This window comes from Callorhinus ursinus, unplaced genomic scaffold (assembly GCF_003265705.2).
Source record: "Callorhinus ursinus isolate GAN/ISIS: 27379988/994484 unplaced genomic scaffold, GSC_fseal_2.0 scaffold5, whole genome shotgun sequence".
NCBI classification, from domain to species: domain Eukaryota; kingdom Metazoa; phylum Chordata; class Mammalia; order Carnivora; family Otariidae; genus Callorhinus; species Callorhinus ursinus.
The window spans coordinates 80,174,635-80,198,791 of record NW_027397067.1 but is presented as its reverse complement, the minus strand read 5'-3'; the positions used below and the strand labels follow the sequence as shown (position 1 = coordinate 80,198,791).

The following is a 24,157-nucleotide window of genomic DNA, read 5'->3' as shown; positions in this document are numbered from 1 at the left end:
AGTGGAGTGTTGGAGTCGGGGTGGTGATGGCCATGGATTTCTACGATGGAAATTAGAGCAATACTAACATGAAACATTTTTAATATAAAAATAAATCACCAGGGGCCCCTGGCTGGTTCAGTCAGTAGAGCATGGGACTCTTGATCTCAGGGTTGTGAATTTGAGCCCCTCGTTGGGCAGAGATTACTTTAAAAAAAAGGAAATCACTAGGAATTCTCAACCTGGAACAAAAAGATGGCCTGCCCGTCTTTGTGCACAGTGGGCATGATTTTTCACTTGCCTGATACTATGACTGTGTTCTGTATCTGTGGCCTTCACGGGTAGGACTTGTGATAGTAGGGTGATACTCCCAGTATCCTACTTGATGGAGCACCCACTGTATGAAGGACGCTGAGACCGCGGGTGACATGATGCTTTGGACCGTTGGTTTATTCCACAAATCGCCGCACTTGAACTTCCTGGGACAGAGGGTGCACGGACACTTGAACGGCTCATACTCTGCCAGGTGGCAGGGCTGCACCGTTTCCCTGTGTCTCAGCCTCGTACAAGCCAGGCCACTTTGCCACACGCAGACCTCAGGGTTCTGATCTGGGACCACCTGCTCTTTCCACGTGTGCAGCACCCGCTAGGGCCTCGGGAGCTGTTTGAATGAACCAGTGACAGGAGCAATGAGCCTCCATGCTGACCTCTCCTTGTACTGACAAAGCTCTAAGATTTGAAGGGGGAGTGGAGCTCCCTTTGTCCCTTTGTAGGGGTGAGAGAAGGTGCTCTGGGGTGCCTCGCTGGATTCTAAGGGGACCCTGATGTTCTCAGTCTTCAGACTTGGTGGGGGGCAACCAGGTACAGGGCAGGTGTCACTCCTGGCAGGGATCCTTCCCCCGGCCCCCGGGGTATAATCTGCTACTGCTTGGAACTTCTGTCGGCAGGAAGGCAGGTGGGTGCAAAAAAAAAAAAAAATCTAGAAAGGCAGTTGCCAAAACATTGAATACATTTTTCAAATGAGTGGTGGAAATTACTGTGATTTTTGTTTTCTGAGTTTTGAATTAATTACCATGTTACTTTTACAATCAGGAGGAAGTCTCTATTCATTTTGGAAAAATAATAGAAAAGTGGCAGGATTAACATGGGTCAGGGGAAGAGAGAAAGGACCATCCCCACCATCCGGTTGATAGTGCAGCCTGTAGGTGGATAATACAACCCCTAAAAGAAGCATCTTCCTTTTGGATCCTTCGTGATGACGCGTCCCAGGGGACCAGGCGCACCGGTGCAGCTGCGCGGTGTGTGCCTCACGCAGGTGGCTTCCTGCCCTCTGCGCACCGTGGGCAACCGGGCCCTGGAAGGTGTGTGGGTCTTCCCACACATCCACCTTACCATCCCGCCTGGGAGGCTGAGCTCCCCCCCACCCCAATATTGAAAGCCTCCCCTGCAGAGGAGCTGCGTGGAGCGGGGAATGGATGCTGGGTTTTACGTCCCAACATGGTCCCGGGCAAAGCAGCCAGGCTCCCCCTGGCCCGGGGCTGCTTCGGTCCAGCCGCCTTGGCCTGATTGCGGCGGCCACTCGGCAGACACTTCTTCCACCCGTCTCTGCACACGCGACACCGCGATGTCCTAGAAAGATGTGAAGCGCTGTGCACAGCTAAGCCCTAGAGGATTAGCATTAAAGTACGGCGTGGGGGGTGGGGAGGGTCAGAAACACGGGACAAAGCCAGGGACTCCCTGTGGGCCCTGGGCCCTGCACAGCCAGAGCCCGCGTCTGGGATCCAGAAGCACGGTGGGTGGGAGACCAGTTGCTCTCCCTGCGCTCTGCGTGCCGAGGCCCTGTGTCCCCAAGGCTGTGCCTTAAACAGTATTCCTCAGCATCAGCCATGGATGCCTGCAAAGTGCAGTTCGGTAAAAACGGCAGAACCGTTGGCGCGTGTGAGTGTTTGCCCGCTTGCTTGTCACGATGAGCAGCAAACTTGGCGTCAGCCTGTTCTTTCTGATCAGACAGGGGTCTCTTGTTTCAGGTACACCCCTGTGGGCCGCTCCTTCTTTACAGCATCCGAGGGCTGCTCCAACCCTCTTGGCGGGGGCCGGGAAGTGTGGTTTGGCTTCCATCAGTCCGTCCGACCTTCCCTTTGGAAAATGATGTTAAATATCGATGGTAAGCAAAGCCCCAGTCTTTGTCGCGGGGTGGGGTTGGAGCGTTACCGAGGGGCCGAGACCTGGGGGAGCGAGCACCTGTGTGGCCAGTTCCAGACGTGACCTCCGTCTGAGCCTCAGATGCTATCACACCTGGCCTTCCTCACCTGCTTGTGAGACGTGATCCTCAGAACCACCCGCAGGGCCCACTCCCGAGACTGGGGAGGTTCAGGGGCGCTGAGACGGGCCTGTGTCCCTGACTCTTTCCCAGATGCCGCTGCCTGTGTCCACGAGGCAGGGCCAGTGTTTCTGGGGGTGTGCACGGGCCTCCCACCGCTAGGCCCGCCCACCGTCTCGCCTTTTCTTTATGCATCCTGGTTGGTAGGAGTGCGGGGTAGCTGGCTAGGGGCCTGCCTGGTCTGTTGCCTTCCGGCTGGTCTCCCTCCAGGTTCAGGGTGCCCTGCCCTCTCGGGAGACTCAGGGTTGGATTGCGCAAGGGCCAGTACACTTCAGAGAGATCTGCACCAGGAGACAGTCAGAAAAGCCACAGTTATGGCTGTTGTGATCTGGTGGGGTTTCATTTTAAACCTAATTTTATTCTCAGATGGTGACTTTATCTTTGGGCCCTGAGCAGAGGGAGTGTGGGGCAGCCCCCTCCGGCTCTGTCCCACCCTAAGGCCCAGAGGTGGATCCTGGGGATGGGGGAACAGAGCCAGGTGGCCGGCCTGCAAGGGGCACCGTTGGGCACATCTCACATCAGCTTTTACTTTTCTCTTTTTCCACCTACAGTCTCAGCAACTGCATTTTATAAGGCACAGCCAGTAATTGAGTTTGTTTGTGAAGTTTTGGATTTTAAAAGTATTGAAGAACAACAGAAACCTCTGACAGATTCCCAAAGGGTAAAGTTTACCAAAGAAATCAAAGGTGGGTTGCTGCCTTGCATGTGAGGCCCTGACTTTCCCCCTCGCTGCACTTTCGGAGCTCCTAAGGGGATGGAGGCGGCAAGAGTGATCAGGCATCCGGGGACTTAGCACAGATTTGAACTGAGCCCATTTCACAGCACGGGAACAGTAACGTTCTCAGCAAACGGCTTCCCGCGGGTCAGTGACCCATGCACGCAAGTCACTGGGCTCTCAGACCAAAGAGCAGCGTGTGGTTGTCACTAGTACCTCACACTGTTCTGGAATGGAGAGCACACTTTCATGCCTTGTCCTGTGGCAGCTCTGTACCCACCAAGCCTGCTTTCCACTCAGGGAAACCCGGCCTGAGTGCGGTGGCCTGGCTCGGGCCCTCCCACCCGGCCTGAGTGCGGTGGCCTGGCTCGGGCCCTTCCACCCGGCCTGAGTGCGGTGGCCTGGCTCGGGCCCTCCCACCCGGCCTGAGTGCGGTGGCCTGGCTCGGGCCCTCCCACCCGGCCTGAGTGCGGTGGCCTGGCTCGGGCCCTTCCACCCAGCCGCGGCGAGTCGGCCGGCACCTGTCGCCCACGCCCCTCCGCACCTGTCCCCCTCAGGGCTTGCTAAAGGCCATCAGAAGTACCCGCTGCTAAAAATAGTCCTGGAGGAAGCACAAAGTCTCGCTGAGCCAACATCATCTCTTTTATCTTTAAAGAACTGTGTCCAGCCTCTGGCCTTGGCATTTCTGGGGCAGAAGGCGTCCCCGTGGGTGAGCCAGGCCCCGTGCACAGGTCCCCGCACTCAGGGCAAGTGCAGCCCTGCAGCTGCCGCAGAACACCCTCCCCTGGGGTCTGTGGGCTCCCGGGACAGCCGGTGCTCAGGAAATGGGGTCCACGCTCCAGCCCGGGCCAGGGCTTGACTGTGAGGCCGGGCTGCTCTGTGTTGCCAGGTCTAAAGGTGGAGATAACGCACTGTGGGCAGATGAAGAGGAAATACCGCGTGTGCAACGTGACCCGGCGGCCCGCCAGCCACCAAACGTAAATGGCCTTACCCCTGCCTCGGACCCACTCTCTGCAGTCCCTCTGATGGCCCAGCTCCAGAGCAGTGACCCTTCTGGGAAGGATCATTTCATTCTAGTTCAGAATTCTGGAACCATGCCTTTGCCTCAGTAGAACCAAACTGCATCCAATGAGATGAAATCATGAAATTGCCCCGTACGGGGTGGGAATGGGTTGGTGGCTCCTTGTTGATTTTCCCTCTTGAATTTTACAGGCGAGAGAGGGTCATTTTTGTTTGTTTTCCCATCCTCAGTGCTGAGCAGGTGCTGGGAGGGAGTGGGGATCAGTAGGCGCCCCCCCCCCGCCACAGGCGTGGCTACTTCCTTACGTATACTGTAGATCTCTGTGATTTGTGATTATTGCATGTTACATGCATGTCAGTGTTTTTTATTTCCCAACTCCAGAGATAATACGAAAGTTTAGGAATTACATGTCCAAAGGGCATGATTGGTTTGACCCCTGAAAGGCGCTTTGGACGTTTGCCCCCACCCCCACCCCCATCCACCTTCTCCAGCCCTCAGCAAGCAGACCGGGGGAGCGGGCTCAATGCGGGGTCTGCTGCCTGAGCCCCTTCTTGGCTTCCCTAGATTCCCGCTCCAGCAGGAGAGCGGGCAGACGGTGGAGTGCACGGTGGCCCAGTACTTCAAGGACAGGCACAAGCTGGTTCTGCGCTACCCCCACCTCCCGTGTTTACAAGTCGGACAGGAGCAGAAACACACCTACCTTCCCCTCGAGGCAAGTCCCATCTCCTGTCTGCGCTGCTCTGGGGCTGGCGGGAGAACTGTGGGCCTCAGGCCAGTGATGCCCCTCATGCCTGCCTCCCCAAGAGTGAAACGGTGTGGTGACTCCCGCGGGATTTGTGGGCCCATCGAGGACGTGCCCATTGTGCCCAGCAGGCCCCTTGAACAGGGTGGAAGATGCTCAGAAAAGCTACCATTTCTTCACTTACTGTTGGAAAAATCCTGGCCCAGGGAAAGATTAAATGCTAAAACAGAGGCCCAAGTTTTAACTCTTTTCTGTTAGTGCCTTAAATTAACTGTACTTATCCAGCTACGCAAACATCCAGGTGGTTTTCCTGGGACCTGGTCCAGAAGGCCGGCCTCCTCCCCATCAGCACGCAGCTTCGCGCTCCCACGTTGTGAGGTTCCCAGCGCGCACTGGTGCCGGGCCAGGCTCCCCCAGGAGGATCTCTGGTGCCGACTGCGGGCCCCTGAGCAGCCCCTGCTCCTGGAGGATTGCACGGACGGCCACCGTGGTGTGTGCGTGGTACCTCGTCACGTGTGGCTAAGAGACCCGTGTGTCACAGGCTAAGTCAGGGCAGCACGCTCAGCCCCAGACCCCGCCTGTCCTCCAGCACTGGAGCCAACGCCCTGTCTCTTCTCTGTAGGTCTGTAACATAGTGGCAGGACAGAGATGTATCAAAAAACTGACCGACAATCAGACCTCAACCATGATCAGAGCGACAGCCAGGTCAGCACCGGATCGGCAAGAAGAGATTAGCAAGCTGGTGAGCGTCACGTTCCCGGGGCCAGCCTGGGGGTGGGGACACCGTGGGGACTGCAGTACGTGGTGCCGGGCAAGGGAGCCCCTGGTGCTTGGGACAGACACGGCTTATTTCTTTTTTCCTTTTCAAGATGCGAAGTGCAAGTTTTAATACAGATCCATATGTTCGTGAATTTGGAATCATGGTCAAGGACGAGATGACAGACGTGACCGGGCGGGTCCTCCAGCCGCCCTCCATCCTCTACGGGGGCAGGGTACGTGGGGGCGGGGCTTGGGGGACGTGCGTGGGTGTCTGCGCCGTGTGTCTGGCAGGTGATGGTGGAGCAGGAGCTTTTGACCCCCTCGGGTCAGAACCATGCCAGAGGTGTAGACCATGGCCAAGGTAAGGAATTCTTGCCACTCTAGTCCAAGCCAGTGCACGTTATGGGGCCTCAGTAAGGACTGAATTGCTGGGCCCTTTCTGAGGATTTTCAGAATTACCCTTTATCTTTTCAAAAGGTGATTTTTATTACCCCATCGAAATCTGGAAAGCATTGTTCTTTGGGCACTCCGCCACTGATGAATTATTTTCCAGAAACTTAGACTTCTTTTCTGTTCTCCTAACTTTGGTGTTGGAGGTTATTTGGTGACAAACAGAGCTGTTGGTCACTCAGGTTTTGTTTGTTTTTGCCGGTGCGGTGCCTGGCTTCATCAGCACATCATAAAGCGATTCTGTCCGTTGAGCCCCGCAGAGCTCATGGGAAGGGTCTTCATGCACTTCCTCAGGGCCGGGCCCCCAGATGCGGAGCACGGCTCCACTGGGTGGGCGGCGGGGCCTGGGGGCCTCAGCCTCACTCATCGCGGGCTGCTCACCCACAAGCTCGGATGGAAGCATTGGAGTGACTCTGCCTTTTACCCTCGTTCTCAGGACCCATAGCAAGGCCTGGTTTTGTTTGTAGGGGTTTCCCCTTTCTTCTGTAAAATGTAAGTTCTGCTTTTTACAATGTTCCAAAGTTCAGAAGGCACAAAGAACTACAGGAAGGGGGGCACCTGGCCGGCCCAGGGGGAGGAGCCTGCAAGTCTTGATCCCAGGGTCGTGGGTCTGAGCCCCACGTTGAGCCTGGAGCCTACTTACAAAGCACAACACAGCAAAACAAAGCACTACGGGAAGAAGACTCTTTCCCCAGGTCTCACTTGCCCTCCTAGGAAGTGATTGGTGTTTTCTTTATCTTGTAAAGCTGCCAAGGGATTATTCACATGAGTTTTCATCCCTTTTGGTGCAATTAGTAACATTAAATACACCTTTTTTACTTGAAACTTTCTCTTAGAGCCCATAGAGGTCTTGGAGATGGTTCCATATGTATGTGACGTGTGGCTTGTTCTTTTGGACTCTTACTGCACGGTATTCTGAGTGGGGGCCCCCATCCTGGTGCCCGCCCTCCGAAGGAGACTTCTGAGCTAGGCTTCCGGGCTCTTGGCTCACTTGTGCACTTGCTGTGTCCAGACGTGATGCAAACATAGCACCTTTTTGAGCCCTTCTTAAAACCCTAGAAGGAAGAGTGTGTGATTCCCTTCCACAAGTAAGTGGAGAGATGGCTAGAAATAGAGGTTTACGTGGCCCTTGGCTGATCAGATCAAGATCGCAAATCCGGTGTTTTTTTCACTACCTCTGCTTTATGTCTGTTTTGACTTTCTGACTCTTAGGAAATACAGGAGTAGTCTGGAAGACAAAATAGCTCTTGTAACCTCATCTTGCAAAAATATTAGAATTGTAGGGATGGAAAGTTTATAATGCTTCTAAATGAACGCATTTTTCCAGATCTCTGAAACATTTTAATGAGAACACACACTTTTCTTCACCTACCCTACTTGTTGTCCATTGTTGGAGCAAAACATTAAATGCCCCCCAGGGGACGTTTAGCAACGTCTGGAGGCTGGCATCTGGTGACGAGAACTGCTAACATCCGCAGTGCATAGGACAGTCCGAATGTCAGTGGTGCTGAGGCTGAGAATCGCATGTGTCCTAAGAGCCCGTGTCTGCTGAAACCGTGTGTGTGCATGTGCGTGTACTGAGTCTGGAATACCAGACTGGTGGTGGGCTGTCTCTTACAGAAGCCTGTCTCCAGTAGCAGCGGGGAAATAGTTACAAAAACATCAGAAAGAAAAGAGTTCATTTCTAAAATGTTTGATTTTTACAGTAGGCTTGTGTGACTTTTGTAATCAAAAATGTTTTCCACTAGAAACACACTCCCATAACCAAGGGGCAGGAGCTCAGGTGCAGCCCGTCCTTTGGCAGTGCCCACAGGCCTGGACAGCCATGCCCCCCCCCCCCCCCCCCCCGAACCCTCCCCAGAAGGGAGTCCAGAGGTTCCTCTGGTGGCGGCGCTGAGGCCTGGTCCTTTCTGGCTGAGAGAGGACAAGCCCCGGTGGATGTGTCCCCTGCTCTGTCTTTACAAGCGGGAGTAGCTTTCATTCCTTAAACCACGGCAGACAGTGGCGTGAGCAGTGCAGGGGTCCTCGCTGGCCCGTCTGCTTCCCGGCCAGGACTGGGAGGAAGCCCCTTGACTTCTCTCCCCGCCCCCCAGCTGCTGGCCTGATAAGAGAGGAGGTAGAATGAGTGAGAGCATGTTCTGAACCAACCAAGAAGCCTCCTGTAGCATTCCTCCGGGCTGCCCCTGAGGTTGGGTGGAATTCTGGGCCTCTCTGCTCTCCTTGGCCTGTATCCACCCCTCCCTTCATTGGTCCATCCATCTTCCATCCGTCCGCTTGTCCACCCCTCCATCTCTCCTTCCATTACGCTGTCTGCCCCTCCCTCCACCTTTCCTCCTCTGTCCCCCCATCCGCCCCTCCCTCCCTCCATCCTTCCATCCCCCATCTCCCGTCCAGCTCTTCCATCTGTCCATCCATCCATTCTGCAGATGTCCCTGGCCCGCTTGCACTGCTGGGCAAGTCAGGGATGGCAGAGTACACAAAGGCCCAGTTCTCAGCCTCAGGAGCACCATCCGATCAGGGGACTAGCAGCAGTAGGGAAAGTAACACAATCCAGTGTCAGAGGGATGTGTTTTCCCATTTTTCCTCACTCTAAATGTTTTGCCATTTGCAGAATAAAGCGATTGCCACCCCTGTCCAGGGCGTGTGGGACATGAGGAACAAGCAGTTTCACACAGGCATTGAGATCAAGGTGTGGGCCATCGCGTGCTTCGCCCCCCAGCGCCAGTGCACAGAAGTCCACCTTAAGTAAGGCTGCTTGAGGGGCAGGCGCACCCGGCCTTGGGCGGGACGGCCGGGGAGTGGGGGGGACGGGGGGGGGGGCTGGGCAGCTGGGGAATGCAGCCAGGTGTTGATGGTGGGGTTGGTAGACTTCCCCTGGCAGAGAACACTTGCCCGGACATGTGGGCCACCTCAAGGCTGCTATTAACTTCTCAGACTCATTGGTGCAGGGAGTGTGGAGAAGTAATGCAGATTATATAAGAAATAAAACAGTAAATGAAGAAAAATCTTGAAAATTAGTTGCAAAAGAGAAAATTATATTCAGTGAAGTCAAGTTACTTTTAAAAAGCCACTTCAGGTTCGTATTTCTAGATTGTCCTGGCCTGGTCCAGGCGTCGGGCCCTTTGAAAAGTAGCACCATAAACACGCAGCTTCGCCGCTCACCCTTTTGTGTCAAACAAACCTAACAGCGAAAGGAAAGCTTTAGCTTCCCGCCTGTCCCGGTGGAAGCAGGAGGGAACTTTCCCCCAAGCCTGAGGAGTATAGCTGCTTGACGTTCTAGCCGAGGCTGGCTCAGAAAGTTCCTGAGCACGGACGTCAGTGGGCGAGAGGCTGTCTGTTGATGGCTACTTGTCCTGTACACTGCTCGCAGATCGAGCTGGAAGGCCAGAGCAGCTTAGGAAACCAAGCCGGTTGAGTGTGGACTCCGGGCGCCTCTCTCCCTCCGCGTTCTGGCCTTGCCTCCTTCGTTCCATTTTGCCTGGAGCTAGATGGCCCCGCAGTGAATCCACCTGTGGGTGTGAATGTGGGCGCGCGCGCATGTCTCTTTAGCTGCACTAAAGTATAAGAAGCTGAACACTGGCTCCCTTGGATCGAGTGTCCTTACCTTGCTGTAGAAGGCGATGTTATTTTTATTCCTAAGTTTAAAATAGAAGCTGTTGATCGGTCTGCGCCCCTCCCCCCACCGTGTGGCTTCACCAGGCCCATTGGCAGCCGCTGCTGGTGTGACTCTCACTGTGGTTGGTTCTGTTCGTGCCCATGGCTGTGTCGTCCAAGTCCGAGTTGTACACCCAAGAATAATGGGGGCAAATCCAAGGGGACAGTCCGTTCACGGTTTTCCTCCCTTGGATGGTGTTTGGCTTTTAACGGAGTCCTGGGTTCTGTACCAGAACCTGGACGCTGGTCAGGCCTGCCAAGTGGGCAGTACGTGCTCAGTGCGTTGCTCCAACAGGACAGCACTTGTCCCTGCACCCTGGGAGTGGCTTTGCGGGAACCAACGTGTATGCTTAGCGCGTAGCCTCTCTTTGAGTTAACATGTTGTCATGGTTCTGTCCAGGTCTTAAACTTAGACTCGGACGTCAATAAAAGTGACTTGGGGTGGGGCTGTTAAGGCTGTGCCCTTTATTTGGGGCCTCTGGTTGGTGTGGATTCTTTGGCACTCGCCGTGCATTTGAGTCTGATGAGCCTTCTCCTTCAGATCCTTCACAGAGCAGCTCAGAAAGATCTCGAGGGATGCTGGAATGCCGATCCAGGGCCAGCCGTGCTTCTGTAAATATGCCCAGGGGGCGGATAGCGTGGAGCCCATGTTCAGGCATCTGAAGAATACGTACGCTGGCCTTCAGCTGGTGGTAGTCATCCTGCCTGGCAAGACCCCGGTGTATGGTAGGCCTTTGCTCTCGTGATCCCCGTGGGGGTTTGGTGCGGCCTGAGTCCTTGGTGTTTTTGCCATGCTGAGGAGTGCTTGTGCCTGGCCCATTGATCCCGCATCGGCACTGAGACCACACTTCCTGGGGGCCAACACCTGCAGAGTTATTTTGTTATGCTCACTCGGTGCCCGCACAGTGATCGCGGGGGGGCCACCATCTGCCCCCGATGTGCCATCTCTGTGCCCGCCTCGGAGCCCTCTGGAAGTTCATCAGAGTCTTCATTCCAGAAGTGCGGTTGCGCATCCATTCAGCTAACACTTAGCAAGCGCCTGTGATGATGTCTCAGGCCTGGAGGGTTCAAAGGCCCAGCCCCCCATCCAGGAGGCCCCAGGGTGGTGGGGGTTGCAGAGAGGTGACTCCAGGACAGGCGGTGGGCCAGGTCGGTTGGTTGGAGAGCCATCGGAAGCTCTGGGGGGGCTGTGAGGCTCGGGTAGCATCACCAACCGGATCCCCAACTAGACAGGGACAGAATCAGATGTGTAAAAGCCACGCTTCTTCCCTCCAAGCTACATATCCAAAGAGCAAAGAAGACACCATCAGCGTTTCCATCCAGAAGTCCCCTGTTCCCACAGGACTGTATGGGGACAGCTGACAGTCGCTTCACGAAAGAATCCAGAAACCGAGGGGTGTGGGCCTAGATAGCGCTTTGACATCAGGTGTGCGTGTGCAGTGGATGTCGAGGGTGCCAGTGTCTTTCTTTTTAACGACTCAAGCTTTTGCTCATAACCCCGAGCACCATGATAGAAGGCGGTGATCCTAGGCAGGAGTGCCAAGGCCCCCGTGGCAGCCTGGCTCTGCCCACGCTGCCCTGCAGCACTGCGAGTCCCTGAAAGGGTCTTCACTCCTGCCAGAGCCAGAACGCAAGCCCTGGGGCCAGACTCCCCACCCCCCCCACCCCCCGCCGCTGGTCACCTGCTCTTCCACATGCGTGGCTGCCCACGGGGCTGCCATGGTGGCACTTCCGTGCGGGCCTCTGCAGTTTCGGGGTGGCGGGCTGTCAGGGCGAGCGAAGGAAGAGGGGCCGGTGAGAGCTGCCAACGTGTGCATCTTTTGTGCTCCACAGCCGAGGTCAAGCGTGTGGGGGACACGGTGCTAGGGATGGCCACGCAGTGTGTGCAGATGAAGAACGTGCAGAGGACCACGCCGCAGACCCTGTCCAACCTCTGCTTGAAGATCAACGTCAAACTGGGAGGCGTGAACAACATCCTGCTGCCCCAGGGGAGGTAAGCCGGCCCTTCCCCGTGTGTGCAGCGGCTAGCCACACGGTTCCCAGTGGGGTGGGGGCAGTGCATGGGGGCGCCACGTCGGGTTCCGGCGCCACGCACTGTCCTGGATGCCGTAGACGCAGGAAGTGCTGCTCGGAGTCTGGGGAACAAGGGGGTCCTGGAGTGCCGTGGCCAGCTCCCCTGGGCGAGCTGAGACCAGAGAGGGGCGCGGGGCTCCTGGAACGTGAGACGCGGCAGCCGCGCCGTGAGAGGGGTGAACAGGTGACCGCTGGAGCTCACCTCGGACAGCTCGGACGCGAGCCTCGGTGGAGGGACACACGTCGCCGCCCGATGCCATCAGTGCCGGAACCAAGCCCTGGGAACTGAGAGGCTCTGCGGCAGAGCACGCTGTTGGCGGACCCCGGGCTGGGGTCGGGGGCTGGCAGGGGAGTGGTGGGCGGGGCTGCGGGGTCCCCTGGTACCTCTTGGCCCCGCTCGGGGCCCTGGTGCCCCGGGGGAGGTTAGCTTTTGTCTGCTGCGGCCAGAAGAGACATATATTGTGGGGCGGGGGCGGTTCTTGCTGGAGCCTCTGGGCGGTTGGGTTTGTGTTTGAATGGCAGACATGGGGAAACGGGGCTTGTTTGCCACGCTCGCCTTGCAGGTAGAAGGGGCAGTTGTGAAGACAGGAGGCGGTCTGGCTGCTTCTGTGTGCTTAGGGGAGAGGTGGCGCTGTGTGCAGAACGCAACAGCCAGCCCCCAGGCTCCCCGCGTGGGCACGGCTGGGCCAGCGTCTGAACCCCATTCTGGCCTTGTTAAAGCAGAGGTTCTGATCAGCACGTCTGGACTGGGACCCAAGTGTGGACACTGCTAGCAAGTCCACACGCGATGCCGCGGGCCACACCTCCCGAACTCTGGGTCCCGCTGTTGAGTGGAGTTAGTGGGCGGTAGAGCCTGACATGCGCGAACCTGAAGACTGGCTCCTCACAGTGAGATCGACTCACTTAGGTCCTGGGAAGAAATGAGGAGCTGTCGGGAGCAGGTGGTGAGCTCGAAGTGCCGTTCACTCAGCAGGTTCTGAGTTTAGTGGGCGCCTACTGTGTACCAGGAGTTTGAGCCACAGCAGTGAGCACAGCACCCGGAGTCCTAGTTTTCTGGTGCAGGGACCCACGCGCGCGGGGCTTGACAGGCGAGCAGCAGTGACATCATGTCAGAGACAGGAGCTCAGGAGGGTAAGGAGCTGGGGTTTCTATGGCGACCATCTTGTGGAGAAGGTGGCACTGAGCAGAGGGCAGGGGCCAAGGTCGCAGGTGTGTGGGGATGCCCGGGAGAAGGGTGTTCCAGCCCCAGGGCATAGTTTGGGCAAGGGCTCTGGGTGGGAGCCTGTGGGGACGGCTGGGGATTGTCTAGCAAAGGACCGAGAGCTGGAGGGGCCTGCGGCTCCCTCCGGGCAGGACACAGCCCCTGGAGGTTCCTGTTCTAGAAGGCCGCTCCAGCTCCCGGGTGGGATGGGACCAGGAAGCACCTGTGTTGTCTCGGGAGGGATGCTGTCGGTGGGGGCGGGGTGGGTGCCCAGAGAAGGTGTTTGGAAGATGGCGCTGCAGGGCCCGCTCTAGACGTGGGGCCTGCAGGGTCCGGCTGCAGGGGCGTCACGGGTGGGTGAGCAGAAACAGGGATCTGGTACCAGGGTTGTGTGTTTAGGAGTCCCCAGCAGAGCGGTGGTGTTGAAAGCCACGAGGCTCCTGTGATTCCAGAACCCCCAGGGCAGGGTGTAAAAAGGAGGGATGCCAAGCCTGCTGCCCTGGGGAGTTCAGGGGTAAAAGGTCGCAGAGATGGGGAGCCAGCAGTGGAGCCCCGGAAAGGAGGGGAGGAGAGCCAGGCGGGGCCTGGACCCCAAGGGCACTGCGTTTTGTGTCTCATGGTGAGCAGGTCTGAGGCTCTGCCATGCGGGGGTGGGGGACCTTGTGGAGGGAGTCTTGTTGCCATGGCAGGAGGAAGCCTGGTGGGAGGGGCCCAAGGCTGCTCAGGAGATGGTGAACGGGTTCGGCTAATTAGGAGCTTAGTCACAGGGCGGGGCCCGGGAACTGAGGGAGCGTGGGGGGAGGGGGCGAGGGGGGGGAGCATATCAGGGAGAGGAGTCTGCCTGCAGGTGTGGTTTTCCTGGTTGAAGGTGTGAGTCACAACTGCGGGTGCAGATATTCCAGGAGTAAGAGAGTTGGGAGGCGGGGCACAGTGTCGAGTGGGCTGCGCGGTGCTGAGGAGAACAGGGCCCAGAGCCAGGGCCATCAGCGTGGCCGCGGGCAGCATCTTCCCCCATGCAGGGAGTGCCCGTGAGCCCTGCTTCCGTGTCCCAGGACCCCCAGGAGAAGAGCCCCCCCAGGTGTAGTTGGAAGCATACTGGGGCTTGAAGGGGGAAGCTGGTCCACGTTCTGTGGACACTGATACGTGGCCTGCACACTCGAAGCCCTTCCCCCTACCTCTGGGCTCCGGGTGGAGGGGCTCCTTCCGGCGGGAGTCCCCCCGGGATCATTCCCCAGTGAGTTCAGCTCCTGGCTGGGCTGGCAAGCACATGGCACCGCTCACCACTGAGCAGGAAGGGCCCAAACAGCAAGCAGCTCCTGGGAGTGTGGCGGGCCAGGCCCTCTGAAAGCACTTGGCTTGCCCTTGCACGTGCTCGTGTAACTGTGCATATTGTCTCCATTTTCCAGAAGAGAAAAGTAAGCTGTAGAGAGAGTAAGCTCCAGAACGCAAAGCTAGCAAGTGACCCCATGCTCCCACCCTCCGTGCATGGGTCCTCTTCAGGAAAGTTCTGGAACACAGCATTTAAAAGCTGAGGAGAGGAAACCCGTGTTGTGCTTCTCACCGGGGGAGTGCCCCGGCACCTCGTGGGCAGAGAGCAGGGGTACTGCTCAACACCCTGCCGGGGGAGGGCGAGAGCCCAGCCCCAAGCTGCCCCTGTGCCGTGGGGGAGACGCTGGGGAGTGTGGCTGCAGGTCCGAGGCTGGAACCAAGTATGGGACTCCTACGTGCATGGAGTCTTGCATATATAATCACTGTCTTATAAACACATAACCTTAATATGTAGAGTTTCGGTAGGTCTGCTGAGTGTGGAAACTTTCGGGGGCGTACACAAAGTAGGATCGTCCCTGACCCCAGCCTCAACGCCGTCCGCGCCTGACCGTCCTGGTAGTCCTCACGCCTCCTGCCCCTGATGCCCTGCACCGGGTTGTTTGGAAGCAGGTCTCAGACCTCGTGTGGCTTTATCAGCCAGACTGTCTGTAGGGACCATTAAAAGTTACAAGGTTTTACAGTGCCTTTGCCACACAAGTGACACTCTTCAGGGGCACAGGCCTCAGATGGTCCGGCTTCCCTCTGCAGGCCGCCCGTGTTCCAGCAGCCTGTCATCTTTCTGGGGGCCGACGTCACTCACCCACCCGCTGGGGACGGGAAGAAGCCTTCCATTGCTGCCGTGAGTATCCGAGCCCACCGCTGTACCATTTGTGGGACCCATGCCCTCGCCAGGCTGCCGGTGGGAGGGCACGCGGTGCCATGGCAGTGTGGGGCCAGAGCATCTTCCTAACAACCTTTGTGGTTTATGGAGCAGTTGGTGAAACAGTCTCCTGAGAAATAGGTAGTTGGAGGGGACTCTGCATGTGGCTAAATGCATGAGAAGCGATGAGGTCGCGCTCCCCGGAGGCCCAGCCCAAGCGGACCAGCTCTGGCTGCAGGGGAGGCTGGGGGCCGTGGGGTGGCTCCTGTCCTGGGGGGCCTGGGGGCTCTCTGCCCACTGCGCAGGATTCGTGTACCCACCTTCTTGCACTCCTTTTAAACATTTTCTGTCTTTTATTATAAAACACTAGATAGAAAGTACTTACATACACAGTCCAGAGTTCAATGGAGGCCTTGCCCTCGTTCTACTCGAGTTCCGGGGGCTTTGCCTCCCAGGCCCTGCATACCTATGCCCCACACATGCTCGCTGGCTGTCTCCTGCCCTCGGAGGCTGAGCCGGGCCCCCACTCTGTGCCCCGAGCTGATGGTGCCCGGGAGGGGCAGCGTAACGGCCTTTGGTTCAAGAGGACCAGACGAGCATATATTCAGAAGAGTGTGGACTCGAAATGTGGAATGCAGGGCCAAGGGCGCTCCGTCGGGGCTGTGTTTGACTGGACACCTCAGGGTTCTGCATCCGGGCAGCCAAGTGGAGGGAAGGAAGCGTGAGGCTCAAGGTTTGTGTCCCCAGCACCCCCAGTGGGGAACTGCCAGAGTGACTTCTGGGCTGCTGTGCATTCTGTCCCGTGCCTGACACCACCTAGGGACGCTTGTCACACTCTCCAGGCTCATTAGAGAATATTGGCATTTTCTGAGCACCTACTACATGCCAGGCTCCAGGCTGGCTGTGTAACTACAGAGCCATAATCGCGTGGGGTCACTGTTAGTTTCCTCAGTTGACACATGAAGTCCAGAAAGGCCAAGCTCTGTTGCTCAAGAGAAACAGCAGAAAACGGAGCTGATGACTGCCTGAGGCTCAGGGCTGGGGTGTGCGCTGTGCGGGGTGTTAGGGGCTGCCGTGCCCACCAGGCCCCTGCACGTGGGGCTCCGCGCTCATTCCCTCCCTCACAGCAGCTCTGTCTAAAGCAGTCAGAGGTGAGCAGTGCCAGCCATGTGTATGGACAGGGCCAGCCACCCTCTGGCCGCCCGGGGCTTCCCTCTGAGCCGCATGGGATCCTGAGGTGCGTCCGATCCCCAGCCAGGGAGGCTGGGGCTCCCAGGAGGTGCGGGCTTCCCCCGGGTCTGCTGTGGGCCCCGAGCACACAGGGTGTGTTTGGTGTCCTTCAGGGGCTGTGTGCCTCCATCAGGTTAGCATTCTGTAACGTGAATCCGCCTCCCGGCTCAGCAATCCAGATTACCTCCACTTCCTACCTGGAGTGCGGTTTTTTACCTTGTTAGGTATTTCTCAGCCCTTCCTTATGACGAGCAGAGCAGAGCGCGGCATGTAGTTGTGTCCCTTATACTCTGGGCACCTTCGGTGTGACCCCTTCAGGCAACTACCTATGGGCCAGCCTTTGGGCCGGCGTGCCATTTCAGGGGGTCAGAGATGTGCACTGATCGGCAAACAGCTTCTCTGGGTGAGCAAGGTGCTTTGAAAAAACTGGGGATTGCTCACATTGCTTTCTTGGGGCTGATTGAACTCAGCCACCTCGGGTCCCAGGCAGAGTAAAGAATCAGAGTAATTGCCCACTTTTTATTAGACACTCTCAGCAACTGTTACTCCTTGTCCTGTGTTTATAAACGTTACTGCCCACGTTCCAAAAAAAAAACCCACAAAGGCAGCAGGTTCGCCTCTGACAGGCCAACAGGCCACTGTCCCTTCACTGCGCCATGAGGTTGGGGTGGCGACACGTGTCCCCGCCTGCCCCTCCTGGGGTGCAGCCAGAGCAGCGCTCCTCCTCGTCCCGGCAGGTCGTGGGCAGCATGGACGCGCACCCCAACCGCTACTGCGCCACCGTGCGGGTTCAGCAGCACCGGCAGGAGATCATCCAGGACCTGGCCACCATGGTCCGCGAGCTCCTCATCCAGTTCTACAAGTCCACGCGCTTCAAGCCCACGCGCATCATCTTCTACCGCGACGGCGTCTCCGAGGGCCAGTTCCAGCAGGTGGGCCCCTCGCGGTTTGCTTTGGGGTCTCAGAATGCCTGAGAGTCACCCATCTGTCCTGCACAGTGGCCTCCTGGGCTCCCCGATGGACACAGTGACATGACGTCCATTCTGCCCCGCGGCTCATGTGGCCGCGCATGGGAGGTGGGCTGGGGCAGAGGCCGCCAGGCCGGCAGGGACGAGGCAGGGAGGGACTAGGAGCCGCGGGGAGGTCGAGTCTGGGTCAGCTCAGCTGTGCAGCCTGGGGCTGGGTGCCCTTCCAGAGGCTTGGTGGTGGGAGTCTGTAGGTGGGGACACCATTGTGTCAGGGTCACCTCCGTGTGCAGCAGGAAAGGCAGGCTGCAGGGTGGAGGCCACAGAGGCAGGTGACAACTCTGGCAGGGGCTGGGAGGATGGCTGGGCGGGGGGCCCTTTGGAAGGAGGGCTCACAGGACTGGCCACCATCCGGGTGTGATCTCGGGTGACGGGCTGTCCAGAAGGCAGGGGTGCCATCAGACACGGGGTAGTGAAGAGGCGAGGGAGCGGGTGTGGGGAGCTTGTTGCCGTGCTCTGCTTCCAAGCACCTGCGTTACCTCCCTGTCACCACGACCTGTGGTCAGCAGTGAATCCATCCTCACCCAGAGCTCGGGAGATTGATGCCCGGACTGTGTCTCCTCCACATCAGTCCAAGCTAATCACACCTCCACCCACCCTGTACCCCGTTCTGGCACATGTCTCACTGGGGGATGTTAGGGAAGGCAGAAGAGACAGGGCCCTGTGTCCCATCCTGTGGGAGGAGACCCGCCCAGATGGGAAGGCATCCCGAGGGCTGCGCTGGTGTGTTTCAGAGGCCACAGGCCGCCTGACTGGGCATAAGCAGGATCGCCTGGACCTTCCTGCTCCAGAGGGGAGCAGCAGCTCGTCCCCCTCAGGCCCTCGGTCGGTGGGAAGAACAAAATCGACACTCTGGCCAGGCCTCATAGAGCTTCTGCAGAAGCAGGGCTGGGAGCTCCTGCGTTGTCCCCCTCTCAGGTCCAAAGTCTGGTGTGTGCCAGCCGACCTTGAAGGCACCTCTTGTGCAAAACCTCTTGGGTTCCCTCAGTTGAGGCTGTACCCCTCTTCTGTGCCCCCAGCCCCCCACCCCCTACCACAGCCATTCCTGCTGGAGAGGGGTCTGTGCCTTATGTGTTTATCGCTCTGTGAACATAGCCCACAACTTACGGAATCCCCACAGCTTGGGTTCTCAACCCAGAACCCAAGACACATTGGAAACATCATAACACGATATTTAATTCAGACAGTGTTTAAAAATCTGAGGTGTGTGTTCCCTGTAATGGCCTCATCACAGCGTGATAGGTTGTTTGCCTGTTTATCTCTGACCCAGATGGTGAGAACAGTGTCTTACTGTCTTTGTGTCTTGTCTCCCGGGTGCTTATATGGAAGGGCTTTGTACTTACTTTAGTCCTCGCAGCAAGCCTGCAAGGTAGGTTGTTCCCATTTTCAAAGTGAAAACAACTGGGCATCAGAGAGGATCCGTGGCTTTCCCAAAGCCATACAGCTACTTGGCGGTAGGGCTAGGGTTTGAACTCAGGTCTGACTCCTGAGCCAGTGCTCGTTCCACTGGGTTCTCTCCCTCCTCTCCCGTAAAGAAAACGAGTTGTTGAATTGATTTGTTCCTGTGTATGTCTCCCTTTGTGCCTCATTACTCCTGTGCATGGTGGGTGCCATTTATGGGGCACTTAGAACATTCCAGAAACCGTGCTGAGCAATTTTATGCATTATCTACTTTAAACTATTTAACTATGAAACCCGGGTCTCATCTGCTCAATTATATAAATAAAACAAATGTAGAAAGGCAAAGTCCCGCTGCTAATCACGAGGTAGTGGAGCCAGAACACTGGAACTGCAAGTATTTGTCAAATAGCGTGTGTTATTAAGGGATTTATTCTAAGGTAGAGGCTGTAAAAAGAGAATCATCCTTAAACGTCTTTTCTTTCCCTCAGGTTCTCCACCATGAGTTGCTGGCCATCCGCGAGGCATGTATCAAGTTAGAAAAGGACTACCAGCCAGGGATCACCTTCATAGTGGTACAGAAAAGGCACCACACGCGGCTCTTCTGCACCGACAAGAATGAGAGGGTGAGGCTCTGGGGCTGAAGGAGGGGCCAGAGGTTGGCCCTGGGCTGTGGGGCCGTGAGGGACACGGGTCTCTGCTCAGCCCTCGCCCAGAGCCACGCCGCAGAGGGGCTTCATGGACACCCAGCCTTCGGCGCTGGAGAAGGGCTCTCCTCGGTCTGGTGAGACGTTTGGACCCGTAAATCCCATGGGCCTGGGACAGGAGCGGGCAGGAGATATAATTTGTCCAGTAAAGAAATTACCGGAGAGCTGGCTCTGAAAAAGGCTGTGGCAGCCATGGCAATGGGCAGAGTAGGTGAGATGCAGCAAACTGGGGACCCTTGGGGGGAGGAGGTTGGAGTGCTGAAGGCGGCTCGGGGGGAGCCCATTCTCGGGTGCATCTCCTGGCCGTTCCAGAATAAGAATAATGAGCATGAGGGAGAGGCAAGGTTTATAGGTACAAGAGCTGAGAAATCTGACAGTTGAAGAAAGGTCGGGATCTTCCTATTACAAGTATCTTCCATGTTTCCACCAGCAGAAACAAAAATAATCCTACACATAGACTACGGTCCTAAACTACACAATATCAGGTAGCTGCCTGAGAAAGGGGCATCCCCCGAGGGAAGGGGACACTACAGTGAGAGGCAGCAGCCCCGCAGCTGCTTAGCCTCCCGCCAGAGAAAGCACAGCAAGGGAGAAATGCTGATTGTCTAAGTGAAAGACAAAATACAGATCGCTAGTGAAAGGAAGGGACACTTTGTCACAGTCACAGGGATGAGCCACCAAGAAGATAGAACAAGTGCGAGCTTGGACCTACCTAACGCAGTGACCTAAAAATATGTAAAGGGAGAAAAAATACAGTGTAGCAAAAAACTGACAGAATTCCCAGGAGAAGCTGACAAACCCGCCATCAGAGAGGGGAAGTTTAACACCCCAGTGTAAGACACTGGGCAGCCACAAATGGGTAAAAGCTAGAGGTTGGCAGGGTGAGATGACCAGGCCAGGTCTCACGGTTAGAGTGCAGCCGTTGACAGTCGAGTTCACGTGGAGGGCTTATGAAAGTTGCCTTGTACCCGGTCACGAGGAGATCTCAGGAGATTTCCAAACCTCAGTATGGGGCAAACCACATTTTTTTTTTTAATCGTACAATTAAATTTTAAATCAGCAGTAGAACTAGAAAGACATTTAAGAAAGACTATAATTTTAAATTCACTTCTAAGTAGCACACACATTAAACATGCAAAGGGAATAAAAATTACAAAGTAATCAGAACTGAATAAAAAGAGAATTTCATGTCAGACCTTATGCAGTGCAGCTGAAGCAGTTCTTGGAGAGAAGAGGCTAGACTTCGATACATCTTGTCGGAAAATAGGAAGAACCACCCAGTGGGGCTGAAGGTACAGGAAGGACAGAAGAGCCGCCAGTCCCGGGGCGCAGAGGGAAGGCTGAGGAGCCGGTGTGCGTGGGCTCCCTCCCTCCTCCGCCTGTAACCTGCCCCTGCCATGAGTCACGGGGGCTCCAAGTTGGCTTGTTCCTACACCCAGCCCCTCTCAGAGTGGGAGATAATGAAGGAGAAAATGAAGAAGACAGAGCAGATGAACACAAACAAAGCCTGCCTCTGTGAAGACGGGTGAACCTAGCAAGACTCAACAAGGAAAAAAGAGGATACTTGTAACAATAATTAAGAGCAAAAAGAGAACTATGACCCAGAAGGGGGATGTGTTACTGAAATCATCATGGGATAGTAACAGCTTTGTGCTGATAGATACATTGGAAGAGTGAGAAGAAATAGATACAAAGAGTTGTTTGTGGAATCACATAAATAACTGAAATCAGCTCTGGAGGATAATCTAATCCTCATTTCCGAAAGGCATCAGGCCCAGAGGGTCTTACAGGCAAGTTTTACCAAACCTTCAAGAATCGATGATCTTAAAGTGTGGCAGAGACTAGGAAAAAAGGAGAAACTACTTAGCTTATTTTGTGAAGTTCATGCAGATTTTTTATAGGCAAGTTTTACCAAACCATCAAAGAATAATCTTATACAAAATTTTTCAGAGAATGGCAAATGTTGGGGGGACTCATGAAGTTATCCTGATAATAGCAAAGTGTTGGCAAGGATGTGGGTGCTGGGCCATGGTCAGGAGCATGGGTCTGGAGCCAGATAGCCTGGCTATAGCCGACCCCTCAGCACCTGGGCTGCCTCACCACAGGTGTCAGCCTCCCTGTGGCACCTTCCTAAGGATGCTGGAAAGGTGAGCTGAGCTAACACACTAAGCACTTTGCATCATCCTTGGCACAGAGTAAATGCCTTATATGAAGACTCTCCTATGCTTTCGATGGGAGTGCAGACTGATAAGCCAACTTGGATGCAGTTTGGTAATTCTAGCCCTTGAGAAACCCACCTGTGTGGGTATAAGGAGACAAGTATAAGAATATTTATTGCAGCATTGTTTCTGATAGCAAAAACTTTGTCTGTCTACTAACAGGAGGAGGGGTTGTGATGTATTCCTATACTGGCATACTGCCCAGCAATGAATAGGATAGACTATATGTATCACATGAATACATCTCAAAATCGTAAATATTGAACAAAAAGCAAGTAGCAGAATACATATGATACACATGCACAGTTTGAAAACCTGTGAAGTAACACAGTATAGTGCTAATGGAGACTTAAATGTGTAGGGAAAAAAAAAACATGTAGGAATGATAAAGGCTAAATCTGAGACTGCCACGTGGAAGGAAAGCAAAGGGGGGGCACCATTTTCAAATATTTTACTTTTAAAAATAGGAACGTGTGAAAAAAGTGGGCAAGAAAAGGCGCACAGGGGTTACACTGGGGCTTCTCGTGCACGTGTGGGTATTGAAAATTGCATAACTAAAAGGTCAGTGACTTACTGATCATGGGTTGGGTCCTAGAGCTTTGGCATCGTTGCTGCCCCAGGAGCAGTAGCTGGGTGTTCAGTGACTTTGTGATCCTAGAATGTAAACTTAGAGTTAAGTGGTTTGATATCATGTATAGCCCAGTCCATCCCCCTGCTTCTCAGACGGTCTCAGGGGGGACAAGCATGCCCTCTTGGGTGGTGGTGATTGAGCCACCAACCAAGTGCAGATGCTCCTGACTGCCTTCAGAGTGTCCTAGCTCTTCTGCCTTGAATATTAGGTGTGTTTGTGCGTGGATGACGGCCCGTCAGGTGTCCATCGTGCATGGTTTTAGATTTGTATGTCGGTGACCTCCATGGTAATGAAGAGCCCTTCGAGCGTTATATGCAGATTCTTCAGTGAAGGGAAGACAGCTGCATTTCTCTCCCCTTAGGAGACCTGGGGGGAGAAAACCCAGCCCTCATAGCACAGGAACTTACTTACCTCTAGGGGTTAGTATCGGTTAAGTTCTCTTTTAATGCCGCCGTGCCGAGCAAATGTGTTAGCCAACTTAAAGACGTCGAGATAGGGCCGCCTTTGGTCAGGAAGGCCCAGCATCAGGAGGCAGTGTGGGCGAGGCTGATGTGCTTGCTTGCTTTCCGTTGTGGTCCCTGGACATGTCTAATGGGTTCCTGTATTGCCGAAGGTTGGGAAAAGTGGAAACATTCCAGCAGGCACAACTGTGGACACGAAAATCACCCACCCGACCGAGTTTGACTTCTACCTGTGTAGTCACGCTGGCATCCAGGTAAGGACAGAGGGCCCCAGCTGCCCAGTCTCGGTGTCCCCGGGACGTGGTCCGCGTGCCCCACAAACACAGAGCACGAGCCTCATGCCAAGCACCCCGATGGGCACGTAGGGGAGTTGGGCAGGTAGCCAGGGAATAGGTAAGGGTGGGGAGCGTGGGGTGCTGGGTCGGAAGGACCCACTGGCGTGCTGTAGTCAGGGTTCCCATTTTAGATGAGATGAGGTCAGGCACAAGTAGTGGGTGCAAAGGCCAGGGGCGCCGGTGGGGTCCAGGGTGTCCCGTGCACCCGGAGCTTAGCGAACGAGCTGAGGTTGGAGTGGTGACAAGGCCGTGGGAAGGGCGGCAGGTGACGGACATGCTCAGAATCAGCTCCTGCCCACGTAGTGGGGTTCGGCCTTGTCTCCCGCCACACACGTTTGCAGGACGTACAGGGAAGGTCACCATGTGGCCCATCGTCACCTCAAGACTCCTGGCCTCTGCCCACTGGTGAAGGGGCCCACAGGTTTTTGCCCCTAAGCGTTCTCCCACTGAGTCCTCCATGAGGAGGGTGACGGAAGCATGGCTTATCAGCAGTGCCCTTGTGTAGGTGAGTTCTGGACTTCCCGCATGTTCACTCCTCTGATCCTCTGATCTGCTTTTAGGGAACAAGCAGGCCTTCCCACTATCACGTGCTTTGGGATGACAATCGTTTCTCTTCCGACGAGCTGCAGATTCTCACCTACCAGCTGTGTCACACCTATGTGCGCTGCACGCGGTCCGTGTCCATCCCGGCGCCAGCATACTACGCCCACCTGGTGGCTTTCCGGGCCAGGTACCACCTGGTGGACAAAGAACATGACAGGTGGGTGGTGTGCCTTTTCCGGCCGGGGGCACGGCAGGGGTCGCTTCTGAGACCAGCTTTGGCAGCTGCGCTTTCAGAGTGGGAAAGTGGCTGGAGCCGAGCATGACACAGACGCCCAGGTGCCCGCCTCTTCCCTGACGCCTGGTCTCTGCGTGGCCACCTCCCCAGATAGCTGGTGCCTCGTCTTGTTATCAGTGCACTGCCTCGTGGTGCATTAAAGGCTTCTCCC

The 24,157-nt window shown here is 55.9% G+C and overlaps 1 protein-coding gene across 3 annotated transcripts in view; it reads left to right on the top strand.

Moving 5' to 3' along the window:
- Nucleotides 1-24,157, top strand: part of AGO2 (argonaute RISC catalytic component 2) — a 109,976-nt gene that overhangs the window by 73,572 nt on the left and 12,247 nt on the right. For all 3 annotated transcript variants that reach the window (XM_025871179.2, XM_073893254.1, XM_073893253.1), the window contains 14 exons: nt 2,007-2,143; nt 2,911-3,045; nt 3,964-4,051; nt 4,660-4,807; nt 5,460-5,579; nt 5,707-5,829; nt 8,658-8,791; nt 10,242-10,426; nt 11,534-11,693; nt 15,051-15,141; nt 17,130-17,324; nt 19,307-19,441; nt 22,986-23,087; nt 23,729-23,928. In XM_025871179.2, coding sequence (XP_025726964.1) covers nt 2,007-2,143; nt 2,911-3,045; nt 3,964-4,051; nt 4,660-4,807; nt 5,460-5,579; nt 5,707-5,829; nt 8,658-8,791; nt 10,242-10,426; nt 11,534-11,693; nt 15,051-15,141; nt 17,130-17,324; nt 19,307-19,441; nt 22,986-23,087; nt 23,729-23,928 — 1,953 coding nt within the window. The remainder of the gene's footprint in view (nt 1-2,006; nt 2,144-2,910; nt 3,046-3,963; nt 4,052-4,659; nt 4,808-5,459; nt 5,580-5,706; nt 5,830-8,657; nt 8,792-10,241; nt 10,427-11,533; nt 11,694-15,050; nt 15,142-17,129; nt 17,325-19,306; nt 19,442-22,985; nt 23,088-23,728; nt 23,929-24,157) is intronic.